The 18,756-nt window shown below is 37.3% G+C and overlaps 1 protein-coding gene across 1 annotated transcript in view; it reads right to left on the minus strand.

Annotated features, from left to right (window-relative positions):
• The window catches only part of Hmcn1 (hemicentin 1), a 492,592-nt gene that overhangs the window by 250,468 nt on the left and 223,368 nt on the right, over positions 1-18,756 (minus strand). Inside the window, exons 12-15 of the mRNA XM_029559235.1 lie at positions 10,628-10,769; positions 8,602-8,729; positions 6,359-6,472; positions 864-1,022 (exon numbers count right to left, since the gene is read on the minus strand). Coding sequence (XP_029415095.1) covers positions 864-1,022; positions 6,359-6,472; positions 8,602-8,729; positions 10,628-10,769 — 543 coding nt within the window. The remainder of the gene's footprint in view (positions 1-863; positions 1,023-6,358; positions 6,473-8,601; positions 8,730-10,627; positions 10,770-18,756) is intronic.

An 18,756-nucleotide genomic window follows, 5' to 3' on the forward strand; every position in this document is an offset into this window, starting at 1 on the left:
TAAATACCCAGGCTCTGCTCTTCCCTAGCACTGGTAACCCTGATCAAGTTGTTTAGTTTTTGTTACATAGGACTATCCTCTGACACACAGACCATGGACAGATGCCTTCTTCCCAAGTTTGATTGCTCCTACTTGCTTGTTGCTTGTTGACTGTTCCACTTCACAAGAAAGGAAGGGCAGAGAGAATCAATCCACCTCCTAACCAACCAATCAGCCCTAGTTGCATGAGGGGGAAGGACTAAAGGTGTACACACTGAGGAAGTGGAAAGGAGGCTCTCTTGACATTTTGTGTGGCAGTGGGAAAGTCACCATCCATGTTTGGATGAAGACTTTTCAGTGCAGCCTTGGGAAAGTTAACCACATTGCTGTAAGTAGACCCTCACCCACTGCTCTGTAAGTAAGCCCACTACACTCACTGGTTTCCCAGACTATAGTTTGGTGAAATTGTACCTCTGTTCGTCATTGAGATCAAATTCAATGTATGTCTTCACCTCTCAAACATTTACCCCCAATGTTTGCTTCTTCCAAAGGAGGAGGGGGTTAGACACTGTTGATGCCTCCCAGAAGGAATTTTAACTACAGTTTTTATAAGTTTAGTATCCTCATCTTTATAGTAGCATCTCCTTCTTACGGTTGTTGTGAGAGTTTAACAAGAGAGGCCATAAAATGTTCTTGTCACAATAAATGGTATATAGGAAGTGCCTAGGAACAGCCAATTACCCTGATTGTGTTGATCATCTGAAATGCCCTCGCAGTTCGGCCATTCTGACAAATATTTCTACCAAATTGTATTACAGTTGTTCAACATGGAAAATAGCCCAGTTTCAGAAAAACAAAGTAGCCTATCATTTATGAATGCTTACAGCCGACATCCAGCGTTATCCTGCCAGTTGCTCTTCCTGCATCGTTAATGGCTACACAGGTATAATCTCCAGCATCCAGATCTTGTGTTTCTTGAATCTTCAAAAGTCCCAAGAGAGGGTCAATAGTAAGGAATGTTGAGGGCCTCAACTCAAGATCTCCTAAGTCAAAAGAAGAGGAAGATCATTAAACTATTTACATAGTTTACTCAGTTGTTGGCTTGATTTCTAAACTTAACAGGTTGAATGCACTGTTGCAAATTCCAGTTGTGTCTAACATGAAATAATACTTTACTTTCTACAGTCTAAAGCCTGGTCCTGTAAGGAACTGTATGCAATTGTCTCTTTCTTATATCTCTACAAAATCCCAGGAAGAATGAGCTCTTGGAAGCAACATGGGAATCTGGGAAAGGCTGGCTATAACCAAGTCTCTGTCAGGTAAGAAAGGAGTTAGGAAAGTGAGGGTCAGAGAGAGGTTTCTCCCATTTTTTGTGGCACGAGGCATTTCAGTGATCCAGGAAGTGCTTGAGAGATCACAGGTATTGTTTGACTTAGCACCAGGGTTCTTGGTTTGTTTGTTGACTGCTGTCTGTTAGATTGTCTTGTTAGAAGTCTAAACTGACTGGGAAATTTCTAAGAATGGCTTGAAAGGAAGGGAGCTAGTTGGAGAGGGCAGGAAAAGGCTGGGAGAACAGAACGAGGAGTTTTGTTATATTAATCACACAGGTTATGTCAGCTAAGATCTTATTCATTAAAATGTTTAAATTAGGGGGCTGAGAGATGACTCAGCAGTGAAGAGCACTGGCTGTCTTGCAGAGGATCTGGTTTCAATTCCCAGCACCCACAAGTGGCTAATGACCATTCATAACTCCAGTTCTAGGGGATCCAACACCTTCTTCTAACCTCCGCGGGCACTGCACACCATGGGCACACCTACCCCTACCTACATGTAGGCAATACACTCATTCACATAAAATAAAAGTAATAAATAAAATACAAATTTTTTTTAAAATTTAGAATAATACAGTGTTTGGAAGAAGCAAACATTGGGGCTAAATGTTTGAGAGGTGAAGACATACATTGAATTTGAGCTGAATGAAAGGGCAGATTGAACCAGGAAAAACTAGTTATGCCTAGGTTACCGACATGCTCTGTGCCCTTGCAGAACCTTTAATCCTCCACGAACCACTTATGATTAAAGGAGACAATGTCTTAACAAAGCCACATTTTGATTATACATCTCCTATACTTTCCTTCTCCCAAAGGGTCTCCTGACTAAAGACCGAAATTAACCAGGATGACCAATATCAAAACACCCACACAGTAGTGGAATCTTAATACAATCCAGTGCACATCTTTTTCATTTGTTTTGTGAAGGATCATATAAAACACGTGAAAATCTAAAAATCCCTCAGAAGGTTTGATGGCCATTACTCTTAGGGTTTCGTGGCATTCTCAAAATCAAGTCTAAAAGATATTTTCCAAATGTCACATATCAGCCATGTGTCCTGGGACAGAAAACCAAAGAAGCAGTTCTTTACTTCAAATAGACAAAGAGGGTCTGGGCATTAGTGACTCTCTAAGAGAACAATGCAGACAGGAACAACCAATGGACTCAGCAGCACTCAGAGAATTTTCTTTTGTTCATATAATTTTCTGAAGAGAGGAGGTCAAAGGAGCTCTAAATTTGAAAACAACAGCAAAAAAAAAAAAAAAAAAGCACTAAGTAACCAACTTTCAGAGCCCAAAACAAAGTATTTCTAGCATTCTAAGATTTAAAGTGCCAGGCCAGCCTTCAGGTTGCTGCTGCATACCCCTCACAGATGAGAGAAGCAGCTAGAGCTTTGTCTAAGCACCTCTGGGAAATCTTAATAAATAAAAGCAGATGATGTTGACATAAACTTCCCTCTCATCAAAGGAGGATGCAGTCTGACCTTGCTGTTCATCAGGAATTAAAATGTTTGGTCTAAAATGCATTTAGATTACTGTAATTTCCTTCTGTCTTTCAGTTTTCCTGTATATGTCCAGAGGATATCATCTTTGTCAGAAGATGAAATAAAGACATTTGATAGTAGCTTTTGCTTAAAATAAATGTTTTTGAAGAATGGTAATCATTAAACAAAATATAAATCTGAAATCATTAGTTTCATCAAATGTATATTTTGATTACATTTTAATAGTCTTTTCTTTTTCTACTGAAAAAATTACTTGTCAAATTGTTGAGAGGTCATAGAGGAGGACAGGTCTTTTCAGATGGATTTAGAATAGAGAGTGTTTGGTTTAATATTTAATAAAATAAGAAGGATGTTATACACTGTAAAATAATACAATTTCCAGATAATCTATTCTGGTGTTTAACAATCATTTCTACTGAGGAGAGTTCTTTTCTTGTTGTCATTTAAATTCATCCTGGGTCTCTGATGATGTAAAGACTATCAGACAAATCATTGTGTTTAGTGCAAGAGCTTTTCAAAGAGTTAATGGTAATTAACTTATTGGAAATGTTTCCCATGCCTTTAATCCTAGCAGTCAGGAAGCAGGGGCAGGCAGAATGGATCACTGTGAGATTGAGGCCAGCCTGGTCTACATAGCAAGTTCCAGGCCAACTGGGTCTATAAGACAAAGACCTTATCTCAAAAAAAAAAAGAGTAAAGAAAAGAAAAAGAAATGTTTGTCCAAGGCCTCTTCCTTCAGTATAGTTTTAAAAATGACTGAGGATCCCCATACTAATTTTTAAAAATATTTATTTATTTTTATTTCATGTGTATAAGTGTATTGCCTGCATGTATGTAAGTGTGCCCGTGTCATACAATGCCACGGAGGTCAGAAGAAGGCTTCAGCTTCACCTGGAACTAAAGTTAAGAGCGGTTAGTAGCCACCATGTGGGTGCTGGGAATCGAACCCAGGTCCTCTGCAAGAGCAATCAGTGCTCTTAACCGCTGAGCCATCTCTCCAGCCCCATCCCAATATTAATTTTTATGCATACAGATTATATTTATTTGTATTTAGTACATCAGAAATCAAATTCAAATTGAGATGTTTAAAAACATACAATTTATTTTATTTAAAATTCATGATATTTTCACATAACAAACATATTTTATGAAACATAATTTTCAAAACTTATTTTGAAAATAACTTATTTGGAAAAGTGGCAGGCACTGTTTTACATTAGGGGAACATTATTACATTCCATAATGTCTAATGCTAGCTTAATAGGAGGCAGCTGAATGCTTATAGTCACCTCTGCCCTCTCTTCACTGGGTATCACACATTGTGTGGCCTCCAGAAACTCCACTACTCACTTGTAAGACAATGAGACTAAAAAATCCAAGTAACTTTTTACTATTATTATGAAAATAATTTTAGCATGTGGATCCCTCCAGAGTTTTCAAACTACATTTAAAGAACTATCAATCTCAATAAATAAATCCAATTTTATGTTTTACCACAAATATCCTTTTCATAAGATTTTAATAGTGTCCCTGATTTTTCCTTGAAACCACTTTATATTGCTCATTTTTCACAATGAAAGATCTAAAGTTTGGGAGAGCATTTCCCCTCATGGAATTTCTTTTCACTGATGGTCTGAACAGAATACAGGCTGTGGTTGCTTTTTTCTCCTTTCAGACACTACAATATTCAAACAGAATTGCATGAAGAAAGGTATTGAAGAAAAATTCTTAGGGTAAAGGTAGGAACTCTTTTCACTCCCATTGTTTCTACAAGGTAGGATTTTTCTACCCCTCCTAGAGGCTTGTTCCCAGGGCGTTAAGAGCCCACCTGTCCCCACCCATTCATTTTAGGCCCATCTGCATGAAGAATAGCTTGTTCTCTAGCTTTCCTTGGTGATCTTCACTGCTTATGCAGTAAATTGCCTGTCTGTGACTGGGAGGGTGAGTTAGCTTGGTATGGGGTTCAGAGAAGCGTGTTGCTAATGAACATTGGGATTCTGTCTTCCGGTATGGCATATCAGTATCTCATGCCCATTTGGATTAGAATCTATTGGGACATTATTTATTGGACCCATTGAACTGTAATATCTCTGGAGTACAGAAGAACCAAATACATGAATTGGAGAATCTTCCACATGGTGGGTGCATGGCTCCCTAATTCCTCCTTTATTTTCCAAGCTATTTGTGGGACCAAGACTAGCATGAGGATCAAGTTTTCCAGAAGAGTAGACCTAATTTGTGAAAAAGGCTTTCATTGTATCCAAGGAGAGAAATCAGCACACCTCATTCATTTTTGAAGTTTTAATGTCATCATAAACTACTGAATCACATTCAAAACCATCTCCATGACTGGCTTTCTGGATCTGTTTAGCAACAATTTGAATTTGAAGTTGGGTATTTATTTAACTGGCAGCTTAAAGATTTAAGTATCCTAAATAAGTAAAATTAGTTGATGCTAACTGAAATAAACCTTACTGAGGAACAAATCCAGAAATTCTTTCTTACCAAGGATAACATAAAACTAAAATCTTTGAGCACAGAAAAGCAAGAAAATGGCACTTCTTCCTGGTAGTCCCTCTCTGCTTTTATTTATATTATTTCAAACATATTTGTTTTGTACATAACGCCTTTCTCCTGCCACCTCATGTTCCCTAAGAGTTTGAACCCCAGGTGAATTCATCGTGTTGTGAGTACGACATCAACCTGGTGCTATGGGAACATCTATGATTTAGCAAATAGAATCATAACAATAGTGCTTTGTGCTATTTAGCATTTTTCACCTAAAGATTAATAAGTATTTTGCAAACAGCATCTCAATAATCCTAGCAACCTCCCTGTTAGAGTATCTGCAGTTATTTACTTTATTTTTATTACAAATCAGGAGAACTGAAAAGGAAGTAGAAGCAGGAGTTTTAAGGCAGATGCCAAGTGTCATCATCGAAGCAGGGCTCGAGCTCCACCATGCCCAGTAGCACATTACTGTGTTTTTATTCCAGGAATCAGGGGTATAATCTTTACAACTATAGACATAATTTCCATACTGGATACAAATATTTACCATTCATGAAACTGACCAAGACATACGTTTATCTTCTAATTTCCTGTAAGTCTCAATGTGTGTCTGCATGTCTTCAATTGAGCAGTTTATAGAAAGCATCCTTGAGGATCTAGAAAATGTTTTAATAATGTGAACGCTCGTCTCTAAGAAAAGTGAACTAAAACCAGTGAAGTTATTTTAAATGTCAACTGAATATTCTTGGACAATTTTCTACAGGAAACAATCCTAAACTAACACAGAGAATGTTCAGCTGTATTAGCAAAGGCAGACTTTTCCTGCTTTGATTTTCACGGTCCTGTAATCCATACCAGATGTGAAATCCTGAAAGTCAGAGTTCAGAATGCTGAACTATTGTGTCCAATGAGATCATAAACACATTTTATAGGCCTGCTAAGTCACACACGAAAACAAATTTTTAGTAAATCATTTTTTAAGAAAAAAAGAAAACAAACGGAGTCAAACATGAACATATTTAAGACATGTACCTTTGAACCACTTAACTTGAGGTAGAGGAACCCCAGAGGTTTTACACTCCATGACTGATGTATCCCCAAGGGCAATCAAGAGTTCACTCTGAACAACAACCAACTTTGGAGCTTCTGAAAATCACAAGGATACACACAGTCAGCACCTAGACAACACCATGTGGGTTTTGCTTGCATTTGCTGAATGAACCAACAAAAGTTACCAGTATTCCTTGTCTACTTATATACCTGTAAACAAAGAGATACTCACAGTGTGTATGCATAAGCGATGTATATGATGAAAAGATCACTTCTTGAGGCCCCAAAAGGATATTAAGCAAAACATAAGGACTAAAGTCTAAAATAATTACTATAAAACAAGACACAAAAATTTAGGAAGTTAATCGAAAGCTCCTTGTTATAAAGAGATCTGTAAGAAGAAAAGAGCATGGGAAAATGAATGCATCTTACAGCAACTACACCAAAGGAATGGAAGAGAGGGATGTCATAATGAAAAATAGAGTCAAAAGAGATGATGATACGGCTGTCTTGTCTAAATTGATTCTGGAGGATAATACAATTGCAGATGATAGTGTTAACACCTTCTATGTGATTTTAAGTGTGTTTGTGTCTCATAGAGTGAGATATTTGGAGTCTGTGACTGATATTTGCATCTGTAAGTTCAGTGTCTTCAGTGTTCACTTCTTTTCTTCATGACACTCAATATAGCATTCTCTACCTAATACCATACACTTATTCCCTTAGCTTTCTAGCTCACTGTTTTTCTTAGTCCTGTTTGCTTCCGACCTTGATTAAAGCATTAGCTCACTCACGCATATCCTCTTAAATACACAGCTTAAGACTTACTCACTTCAACTGAGGTTGCTTTAAACAAAACAGGAGTTAACTCCTCAGAGTTAACTCCTCGTGCCCCTCTCCTAGCAGAAAACCTCTAGTAAGCTGCTATTTTCATAATCCCATGGTTTGGCTTTCAAGACTCATGAACTGTTTTTCTTTTTAATCGTACCTTCCAGTACACTTGTTATCACAAGGTGCAGAACTTTGGGTAGTCCCAAACATAGCTCACTTTAATTTATTTTCCTGTTTTGCTACATGTCCTCTTCCTGAAATGCCCACAACTATTCAAATTCCACTCATTCTTTCAGACTTAACTTAAATCCTATCTCCTTTGAGAAATCTTTCACATTCTCCAGTCAGAATCAATCTTCCTTTCTGCCAGCCTCTCCCTGTGGTGTCGGTCTGCCTGCTTTGTTTTATAGCTTTACATATCTATTCCCATCATATAAGCCTTAAAAGGTATGGCACTACTACTTTGTTTTTTTTTTTTTTTCAATACTCATTCTCCAGTGGGGCATTTTGAATTCTATAGGTGTGTAAGACATGAGATAAATGTGCTGAATATTTTGGCTTCTAGGTGAATAACACAAAATTTATTCTTACAATACAGAATTCTGTTTTAATCACTTCTTCCATGTTACGTCTTTTGTTACCTTCCCACCCGTGTTCTACAAATATTCTAAATTCAATTATTTCTGAATTTGAGCCCAGTTTCTCTTACATAATTACTTCCTCGATGCCTTTTTTCTGATCACTTTTTCCAGGGTCTTATGACATAGCATCTTTGTTCCTCTATCTGTATTGTGCCTTCTCTAGACTCCTCTTTCCACATTGCCAGTTTTCACCATGACAGGAGTCAAATTGAAGTAGGTATGAGGAAGGGTTGATAGCTATAAATGATGCATAATTCACAAACCGACACTGAACACACCATGCTCTTCTCTTTCTCAAAGACTAGGAAAACCAAATCAAATAGAGATATTCTATCAAATAAAGTCATAAAACACACTTTAATGAGTGCTTTAAATTTGGAGAGGAAATTGTAGATGTAACGTGACCTAATCTAATACACAGTTTTGAAGATAAGTATAAAAACATAAAACAGAGCCTGAGGTAAATGATCAAAGACATAGAATATTCTTTATTATTCTTCTCAAAGGAAAGTATTATTGAGAACAGGTAAACCTCAGTAGGGTGGCATTCTATGGACATTCTAGAGTGTTTCACAATCTGGAAGTCTCCTGTTTCTGTTGACAAATGAGGCACCTCTCTCCTTGAACAACATTTGCTGTAATCAATATGGAAAATTACAATATTGGGTATAACTCACTCCTAACATTAGCCTTTCTTTTGCGTAATAAGATAGTCACTTTATTTTCTTTGCCTTTTAAATTGCTTATACTTGCCAATGTATCTGAGGATAGAAGTCTCTTTATCTGTTCCAGCTGAATTGCTTGCCAGGCAACCATAGATCCCTGCATCTTTAGGAACTGCATTTTTGATAAATAATGTACCTTCTGGGGTCACCCTATACCTTTGGATTAAAAAAAAAACAAGAAAGTAAAATTGAAAATATTTAGTAAAAGTAGTACCAAGACACCTTAACTCCAAATATTTCAGAGTTATAGTTTTATGCTGATTTCAGAAATCATTAAGAACATCATTTTACAAGGAGAATATAATAACAATAAAATATCATGGATGCTGTTCCAGTTTCCTGTCCAGTTGCTGTGATAAAGGGAGAAAGGGTTTATTTGTCTCACAATTCCAGGTCATAGTCCATCATTGTGGGGAAGTCAAGGCAGGAATTCAAGCAGCTGATAACATTACATTGGCAGTCAAGAGTAAAGAGAGAGTGAATGCAGGAATGCCTCTGGCTCAGCTTGCCCATTTTACTCCTAAAAGTCCAGGCCAGCCCATGAAATGGTGCTGCCCAGATTCAGAGTGGATCTTCCCCCCTCAATCAGCTCAATTAAGAAAAATCCCTCATAGATATGCCCATGGGTCAACCTGATCTAGACACTCCCTCCTTGAGACTCTCTTCCCAGGTGATTCTAGATTGCGTCAAGTTGACAATTAAAAACTAACCATCACAGATACTATGTATCCAGTAGTATGTATGCCAGAGACTAGTATAGGGATCTTCTGCTTATTAAAGTTTTTAATTTTCCTAACAACCCAATGAGCTAGATAATATTAGTATCTTTATTTTTACAGATGTCTGAAGAGGTTACACAACTTGTTCAAAATCAGAGTTACTAAATGGAAGTACTAGATTTTTCAACCCAGGTAATCTTGCTCCTGTGGTAAATTGAAGAGTTAAATGGTTCTTGTGGTGGTTTGAATGAGAATGTTCTCCATAGGCTCCAAGTGTTCGGACATTTTTTTTCCCCAGTTGGTGGCATTGTTTGGGGATGCTTTAGGAGGGGATGCCTGGAGAAAGCAAGTCAGAGCAGGTGGGGGAGGCTTGTAACGTTCTTAAGCCTTGCCAGATTTCTAGTCACTGTCTGCTTCCTGTGCCTGCTTGAAGATGTGAGCACTCAGCTTTTTGTTCCGGCCACCTCTGCTGCCATGCCTCCCCTGCCGTTATGGACTCTAATCCCTCTGGAATTGTGAGCTAAATAAACTCTTTCTTCTATAAGTTACCTTGGTCACAGTGTTTCATCACAGCAACAGAAAAGTAATTGATACTGTTCCTCAACACAAAAACTCGAGATGCAATGTTTCATGTCACCATGGAGTCTGTGATGAGTCCAGGAATAGAATCTGGCCCAGCTTGCTGGATCCTACCTATGCCTGCCTCCTCATGCCAAACCAGGAGAAATGGAAGCCTGATAACTGGAAGCTCTGTTGTTTCTGATCCTCGTATTTATTACTCTCTGAAGTGAAAGGAAGTTGTCTTGAGGAAGTATCTAGTGACAACATAAAATGCTTCTTAATGTATTATGGCAACAGCAGAAGCAGTTACCAAGAATATCTGTTGTCTGAGCTTCCTTTGTGTCCTCCCTCCCTCCCACTAACATGACAATACCTTATACAGATTGGTTGCAACTGTATGATATTTCCCCCACCAAGTTTATTATCCCATTTCAGTTCCTCAGGCTAAACCCTAACGAGTTACGGTGTCATGCTTACCCTAACGAGTTACGGTGTCATGCTTACACCTCAAAATATTGCAAAACATTTGGTCTTAGCTAGTGAAATTAAGGACTAATAACACCAAATGTTTCAAAGTCACATTTACATTACAAAGTTACCATTTTACATTTACATTTACATTCCTTTAATATTTCCTAACTTGTATAAAAAGTATAAAGCTTTGGATTTTCATCAAGCTTTAAGAACAGAGATTGGGTCATGTTCACTTGGTCCAAAAGTTTCATCAATCTTTCTCATTTAATAAAAACAAAGAGCATGATACAAACCCAGTACCTGTGTGAACCCATGATAAACATCTCATTAATGGTCCAAGCAATCTTTGGTTTGGGATAACCTGTTGCAGAACACATGATGGAGACCTCAGATCCTCCTGTGAAAGACTGATTCTTGGGCATCACGGTGACTTTGGGCTTTTCTGCGAATGGAAAGAAAGTTTTACTGCGGAATATCCATTTATCTTGATATGAGAAGTATAAGCTCATCAGAAATTGCTAAAGCTCCCTACTATCTACATTTATTGTCTTCCTCAGAGCAGAACACCCCCCACACACACCCACATCATGGGTCTGGCACTCTCAGTGAAGAAGCTAAAAGAAAGGAAAGCAAGAGGAGTGAAATACCTTTGAAAATGAACATGATCCTGATACCATATTTCGATGTCTCCCCTGGTTACTATGAGCCCTGTTGCTGTATTTTCCAAATTGCTGGCATCCAGGTTTTGTCTGCTGACATGAAACTTCCTATTATATTTGTTTTCAAGGGACTGGAGAGATGGGTCAGTGGTTAAGAGCACTGGCTGCTCTTGCAGAGGGCCAATTTGGTTCCCCCAGTACCCACATGGCAGTTAACAATTGTCTGTAATCCCATTTCTAGGGGATCCAACTTCCTCTTTTGGCCTCCTCAGGCACTGCACACATGTGGTACACATACATACATGCAGGCAAAGCACTCATACAATAAAAATAATGAAAGATGTATTTTTTTAAAGCTGTTTTCAAATAGTCTCCAAGTGGGGCCCTTCAGCTCTTTTCAGACAGTGTATGCAGGTTTGGAGGAGAAACAACTTCTGATTATGTGCTGCTTTGTTTGAACCAGTCTCTCTCTTTTGATCCATTAAATTATATCTCTGTTGAGGCGAGAGATCATGACTTTCAAACTACCTGAATTCCACTGTCTTCTGTAGCATTTATCATCTCTTGCATATCCTGCAGTGGTTTGGAACTAAAAGACACTTAACACTGAAGATGGAATGCAGGCCATCCCTCAGTTGTGACCTGGTTCATCTAGTCAATTACCTACTTTATATTACTAGGTAGTAAGAATTCATATTCAAAGAAATTGCTGTCAAAAAAGAGTAAATCATTCTCTTAGTGTAAAATCCTCCAGTTGAATAAATGAATGAAAATAACCTCATTTCCACATTGTTTGAAACAGACAGGATTCCACAAGTATTAGTAGAAATAAGTTGATTCAATTAGGTTTGACTAGTGTTGTTGCCCAAGCTTTATGGCACATATCAGGCATTATGATAACTTGAGATACATTTACAAACCAAATAGCTTTCCACTTCTGCTTTCTATTTCACTGGGCTTTTACTCTAAATGAAATCAAGAAATTGAATTAGCAACTCATATCTGGGTATGTTTATGGTATGACATGTACTGTCTACTTTCCCTAAGAGAAAAGAGTCTAAGGACTCCCAGTTCACTTGAGGGACATAGAAGTGAAGCTGCTGGATGCAGCAGCTACACAGCAAAAACTGTAATTAGTGCCTAATTCTAGCTTACAATCATCCTTCTCTTTTTTTTCTGCTTACATTCATTGTTCAAATTATAGTCTAGACTTTGAAGTCCAAGGTTGAAGGCTTTTCCAGCCTCTGGACTTGGTAGACAGCTTCACTATTTCTCAGATTCTTCTTAGTGAACCTAGGACTAGAGAAATGCAGGAGGTCAAGGGCAGACCGATCATGGCCAGTAAGTTCACATTGTGAGTCCATCTGGTGCCCCTCAATTCTGAAATGCTGAAGGTCTGCACATGCTATAGGGGTACTGCAGACAATCTTCAGGAGAGACGAGGGAGGGAGAGACGAGGGAGAAAAGAGAGCAGTAAATAAATTCCTCTTTGGAATTTATTGTATACCCACATTTATTTAGTCCCACCTTTCTAAAATTAAATGTTTCTCATGTCTAGCTCATGCTAACATGGGATTGTGGTAAAGAGTCAGGCGGCTCTCAAGACTTTTGTCTAAACTTGGTGCTTTAAAATAAAGTCTGTCAAAATTGCCCGGCATGTCTCCCAGCAAGAATCTTACTGGTAGGCTCTGCAGTTTAGCTATCAAAGTGAAAATAATGTCAGTTACTCAAACCAGGATGCCGAGACTGAAGAGGTTATTGAGCAAATAAAGCCTGAATGTATTGTGCCACTTGGGGTCATGAAAGAAATCTATATATAACGTGCATATGGGATGATGTCAGCCTCCAGGAGGTGAGAAATTTACCATCACCTTGGAAAGGCTATTTCTGCTGATAAGAAAATTCAAAAGGGCATCAACAAACACAGAGATGCAAAACTAGATTCCCACCAACTAACAGTTGAATAAAGATTGTCAAAACTGACCAGCCTTTACTTAATTAGGTTAATAAGGATGCAATAGCTCTTACTGTAATTGCTTCAACTGTGAATTTTTCAATCTATATAGGGAAGAATTCCCATTTTAACAAAGCCCAAATAGGGCAAGAAATGACATTGAAGAATTATAGTTTAACTAAATTAGTGCAGCGGCCTCATTTACCCACAAACAAACCAAATCTACATCTCCTGATTTATAAAATTAAAATCCATTTTAATGGGGGGAATATATTAAAGTTGGAAATAGAAGCCCAAAGTCCAGTTTTCAGTCCTGGGAGGGAGAAGTTAATTTTTATTTGAGTTTTTCATTATCATTTCACAGCCCTTAGCATCATCACCAGCAGACAGTCAACAATCAGCATCATCGTCTCCCATAGCAACTCATTATTTATTAACCAAAGCAACAGGAGCAAGGCACTCTGGAGCAAAGGACGTTGCTATTTTATTTTTAAATGACAACAAAGCAAAAATATACACATTTTTATAATTTCTCACCAATGACTCAAAACAATTTAACAGGCACATATAAATGTACCTGCTACAATAAATAAAAATTGTTTTAGGACTTGGGTCTTAATGCACTATTGAAGTGAATTATAAATGCCCATGAAAACAACCATAATTCCATTAGGGAATTAAAAAAAAGAATTCTCATCTCCTTTAGAAATTGTCAAGATTGCCTTTGTGTTGGGGAATGTGTGTCTTATCAACTGGGAATGGTTTGTTGTACATAGGCCTGTAGTTGGAAATTCTCAAAGACTATACCTAAGGACTGTCTCTTCAAGGTGATTTAATCATCACTGACAAAGTAATCAAATAATGTTAATGCTTTTTAACCTAAGCACTATGAACAAAGAACACTGGCTACTCTTGTACAAGATCTGAATTTGATCTCTAGCACCCACAATAGACAGCTCACAACTACCTGTAACTCCAGTTTCAGGGGACCCCATGCCCTTTTCTGGCCTCTGTGAGCATTAGCATGTATATGGTTGTGTTTTCATTTTTACTCAGCATATATATATATATGTATATATGTATATATATAGCACCTACTATATTACAAACACTTTATATTATTAAAGATCTCACAGAATACTAAGAAAAATGCATTATTTTGTAAAATTAAAGGCTGTGTTTCTTTCTAGTAGTCAGTTCACTGGAACAGAAAAGTGTGGTGAATTTCTTACCTATTATGTACAAAGTATTTAACTCTAGACCCATTTTAAAGATTTAAAAAACTAAGGCGCAGAATGATTTGATAATTTTCCCCAAATCTTTGAAAGGCAAAGCTTGGAATAAATGCAGATCTTGCTGATTCCACTGTGTCTGTTCATATTTTAATACCTTCTTCAAAGGGTGATGCTGGGTTAGCCATATTAGCATACAAAAAACACTCAGAACAATTCCTGCTACTTGGTAGATTCTAGATAACTGTTTGCTTTAATTATTAACCATTAATTATAATTCCATTATTTGGCAAAGTATGACAAAATAAATAATACCATAATAAAATCAACCTGTGAATGTGTATGGTGTTGACATTTACAAACGAAACTGATCACCATTATTCTCATGTATTTAGATTTTACTACTTCTTATGAAATTTAAAATGCTCTCTAGATACTTAAGATTTATGAGGAATTTCAATAAAAGCAGATAAAATAATTTTTCTGTCTTATTGACAGGATAATAAAGCCTATGTCACCTGGCACACATTTACAAAGTGATGAGAACACAATGAGCCTGTGTTAAGATCACGTAAGTCTCGTACTTAGTGAAGCAATTCTGGTCCCTGGAGACCATCTTGAGAAATATTTTCCTTTTATTGTATTACTGTTGTCTCTGGTGACATGGGCTAATTAATGACAGATATCCACTCTTTCTTAAAACTATAGAAAACATGACAATACATCTAATGTTCAAAAAGAAAAAACAAGTAAATAGAAGGCTTTGTCTGGCCCTCTGAATTGCAGGAGGCAGCATGCTCTACAGCTGTCTGCTGTCCCCTGAACAAGGGCAGGTGAAGCCAGGATTCCTGTGCTGCTGCTCTTCAGCCTCAAGCTCCTCCTTGTAAGGGGGGCAGCTAAGAGATTGCATACGAAATTATTCTTGCTGCCTCACAAACTAGGGAATTGTCTGTTTCAAATAAGACTTTAAAACTCATACCATACATATAAGTATCTCTCATCACTTATTCTAATAAAACAGAGCCACAAAAGCACTTGTAAGCTTAGCAAACACTGATTCACCTTAAAAGTAAAAAAAAAAATCACTTTAGCCTGTTCTAAATCTTTTCAAAATTCACGATATAATTTTTAAGTTGAGCTGAGTTAATTAAAACAATACTTAAAATAACAGCTGTATAAATTTTTCATGAGATATTACCAGATTTTATTATAAATTTGGGATTTAAATGTAAGCAGTGATGTGCTGACACGTACTACAGCTGGAAAAGAAAGCACTTCCTAATGAAATCTAAAACTGCTGATGTGACTCAAACCATTGAAGTTAAGGAGGAAACAGAAAACAAGGTCAGAAACCCAAGTGGCCATAGTTAAAACATACATTTTACCAAGTCATCTCATTGACTTATATTTCTGAAAATATCATTGACATTTGATGTTCTTGAATCCACTTTGCACAGTGGGTAATACATGCCCTGAATTTTTTAAATGATCTGACACCAAACAATTCTGCATGAGAGATTGGAAGGTAATTAGCCCTGAATTACTGTAACCAATTTCTACCACATTGTAAAGATGGTAAAGTGAATTTTGCAGAATTTTTCTTCAAAACAACTGTATTTGTTGCAGAGAAAGTTAACTTCAAGCCCATATACAATAGCTACCATTGATTAAGTTTGCTGAGGATTATAATTAGTAACCATATTCCATTTTGACAAATGGACATGCACTAACTTATTTTGGTCAATCTGCTTATTCAAAACATGTTGACAATGCTCTCAAATGTATTACTTCCATTTCTGATTAGGGAGGTTAATTCCCCCGGGTACTGGTTACTAACTTGTATGCATGATGCTTGCACAGTGAAAATGACATAATTTCACTAAGCATGATTTATGAGAGACAAATGTGCTTTCTCACTGAACTTCTTTATTTTCAACGAGATGACATTGGAATACATTTTAACATTTCAAAGTTTCCCCTTGCCTACTAGAGAGTTTCTTGTGAGTGGCCAGGGATTCCTTCCAGAGATCCAAGGATGAAAACTAAAAACAATCGACCAAACAAACCAAAATAAGCAACAGCAACAAAAACAGAAACCAATTGCCTGGGGAAAGGGGAAGGGCCACAGAAATCCCAAAGACAGGGACTCAAATGCAGCTTTTCCAGCCTTGCTTGGTAGCACTTGCCTGTCTGTCATCTTAGCAAGCAGGAGGCAGAGACAGGGGGATTGAGAGTTTGAAGCCAGCTTGGGCTACATTGCAAAACCCTGTTTCAAGAAACAAAAAGTAGAACTTCCAAAAGCTATCTCATTGATGGGACTATAAAGACCTGGCTATAGCCTCTCCAAAATGGAAATTATTTCCTAAATGGCAATAATCTGAGGGAATTATAGTCACTGTTAATTAATATGAGAGTTGAAGTTTCCTAAAACATCTTTGCTATTTCTGCCTTTATTCTTTCTCCAAAAACAGTAACAGCTGTACTGTCCAACATGGTAGCCACAAATATAACCACAGTAAGTACTTAAATTTAAATTATCTAAAAGTAATTGCATTTCAAAGCAAATTCCACATTGTTGTACTTATTTCCAGTGTTCAGTTGTCTCATATAGCTAGTGGACCACTGGAGAAGTGAGGATAAGCAGTATATACATCGTTATAGACAGTTCTATTGGACGACAGCTACCCACGCATTGTAGAAGTATTCAATCTGAGGGAAGACAGCTAATTCGTCTATCTACCAGTAGGTGGCACATTGGCAACAACGCGCGCGCGCGCGCACACACAAACACACACACACACACACACACACACACACACACACACACACACACAGACAAGAGGCTAGACAAAAATCCATCTGAATTTGCCACAAAAAAAAAAAAAGGTTCTACGCCCAAACACCAGTGCAGTTACGAAAGTTAGTTGTTGAAGAGAAGGGTGGTAATTTCAGAGATATACGATTATGAATTCAGACAGATTCCTTCTTAATGATAGAATCTTAATGACAAATATGAATCACAATGTCTTCAAATCCACAATTTTATTTTTCAATATGTTATAATGTAATGTTGCTTTGAAATTCACTTTAATTAGTTCTTAGTGATTATTTATTTGTTAACCTTTTCACTTAATACTATTTTTTTTCTTTCCTTAACAAAATAAATCATGAATTCAGGAGATGCTTGGTGTGGTTATTTAAAATAGATCAAGATAGAAAACATGATGGATAAGGTGGGTGTAATTTTATAAAATTTATTCCTATTTGTAAAATACATAAATTATGGCTACAAATGATTATTGCAATAATTTTTTTAGTGACTATGTTTATAACAATGTATTTGTTTTTTGATGTTTTGAGACAGGGTCTCCCTGTAGCCTGAGCTGGCCTGGAACTCACTATGTAGACCAGGCTGGGCTTGAACTCACAGAGATCTGCCTGCCCTTGCCTCCCGAGTGCTGGGAGTGTGCCATTATGCCAGGCTATAGCAATTTTTTAAATTGCAGAATTTTCAAATAAGAAAGGCCAAAGATATGGCTTAGATTATCATTTAGATAAAAAACACTAGCAAATAAAATCTAAATTACTGCTTTATGGCATATTAGAGCTCTTAAATTTTACATACGTGTATGTATATCTCCTAATATACTCTCATTACATCTTCTATAAAAAGTTCATTACTGTACAAAAAGAGATCATTGTACAAAAAGAGAACATTTTATACAAATATGCAACTATCATAGAATCGAAAGCATATGAAAATGGGGCTTCTTGACCTTTTAAAGGAAAACTTTTAAGATAGACAAATTCGTTTTTGCCACCTTAGTTATCAGGCAAGTAGCCACAATATGGTTGAAGAGAACTTGCATGGGAGTCCAGTATGAAGGTCACAAGGTCTCACCCTTCCAGCCGTCACTCCACCACTCCTTCTCCTCCCTGCTCCAACAACATAATGACTACAACTTTTTATTCTAGTATAGTAGACCACGCCTGGAACTTTCTTTTCTTCCTTTCTCCATCCTAATCCTGACAGCATCACTGCAGCCGTATCCTCCTTGGTTTTGTTGTCATTTTGTTGAGCCAATGCCACAAACTCCTAAGCCTAAATGATTCCTTCACTGTACAAAGACAAGACAGTGGGGAAAAGCAAATCGCACCACCGCGAGGATGGCTTTCTGTGTTCTACTGGCCCTTGCTCAGCAAGCTCACATTTCCGTGTTCTCATACTTCCATGACTTGTCACAAACGCTTTCCTTACTTCTAACTGAAAAGGCCTGACTTACTGTTCAGGGACTACCACAGGCATCTTCTCTGTGTGAAGCACGTCTCAGTGTCAACTCATCACTCCAAGGCAGAATTAATGACTTTAGTATACTCTTCTATAGTTCGTATCATGCTGTTATAACTATTTATTTTTAATTCCCTTATTATATTATATTCACTGTTTTTGTTGTTATATTTATTTTTACTTTAAAAAAATTATTAGTTGCTGGGCATTGAGCCAAGAGCCTTGTGCACATCAGGCAAGTGCTCTACAGCTCAGTTCAACCACCAGGCACATTACTGGCTTTTGGAGGAGTAGAA

This window comes from Nannospalax galili, unplaced genomic scaffold, assembly GCF_000622305.1.
Source record: "Nannospalax galili isolate Female #2095 unplaced genomic scaffold, S.galili_v1.0 scaffold227, whole genome shotgun sequence".
Lineage (NCBI taxonomy): Eukaryota > Metazoa > Chordata > Mammalia > Rodentia > Spalacidae > Nannospalax > Nannospalax galili.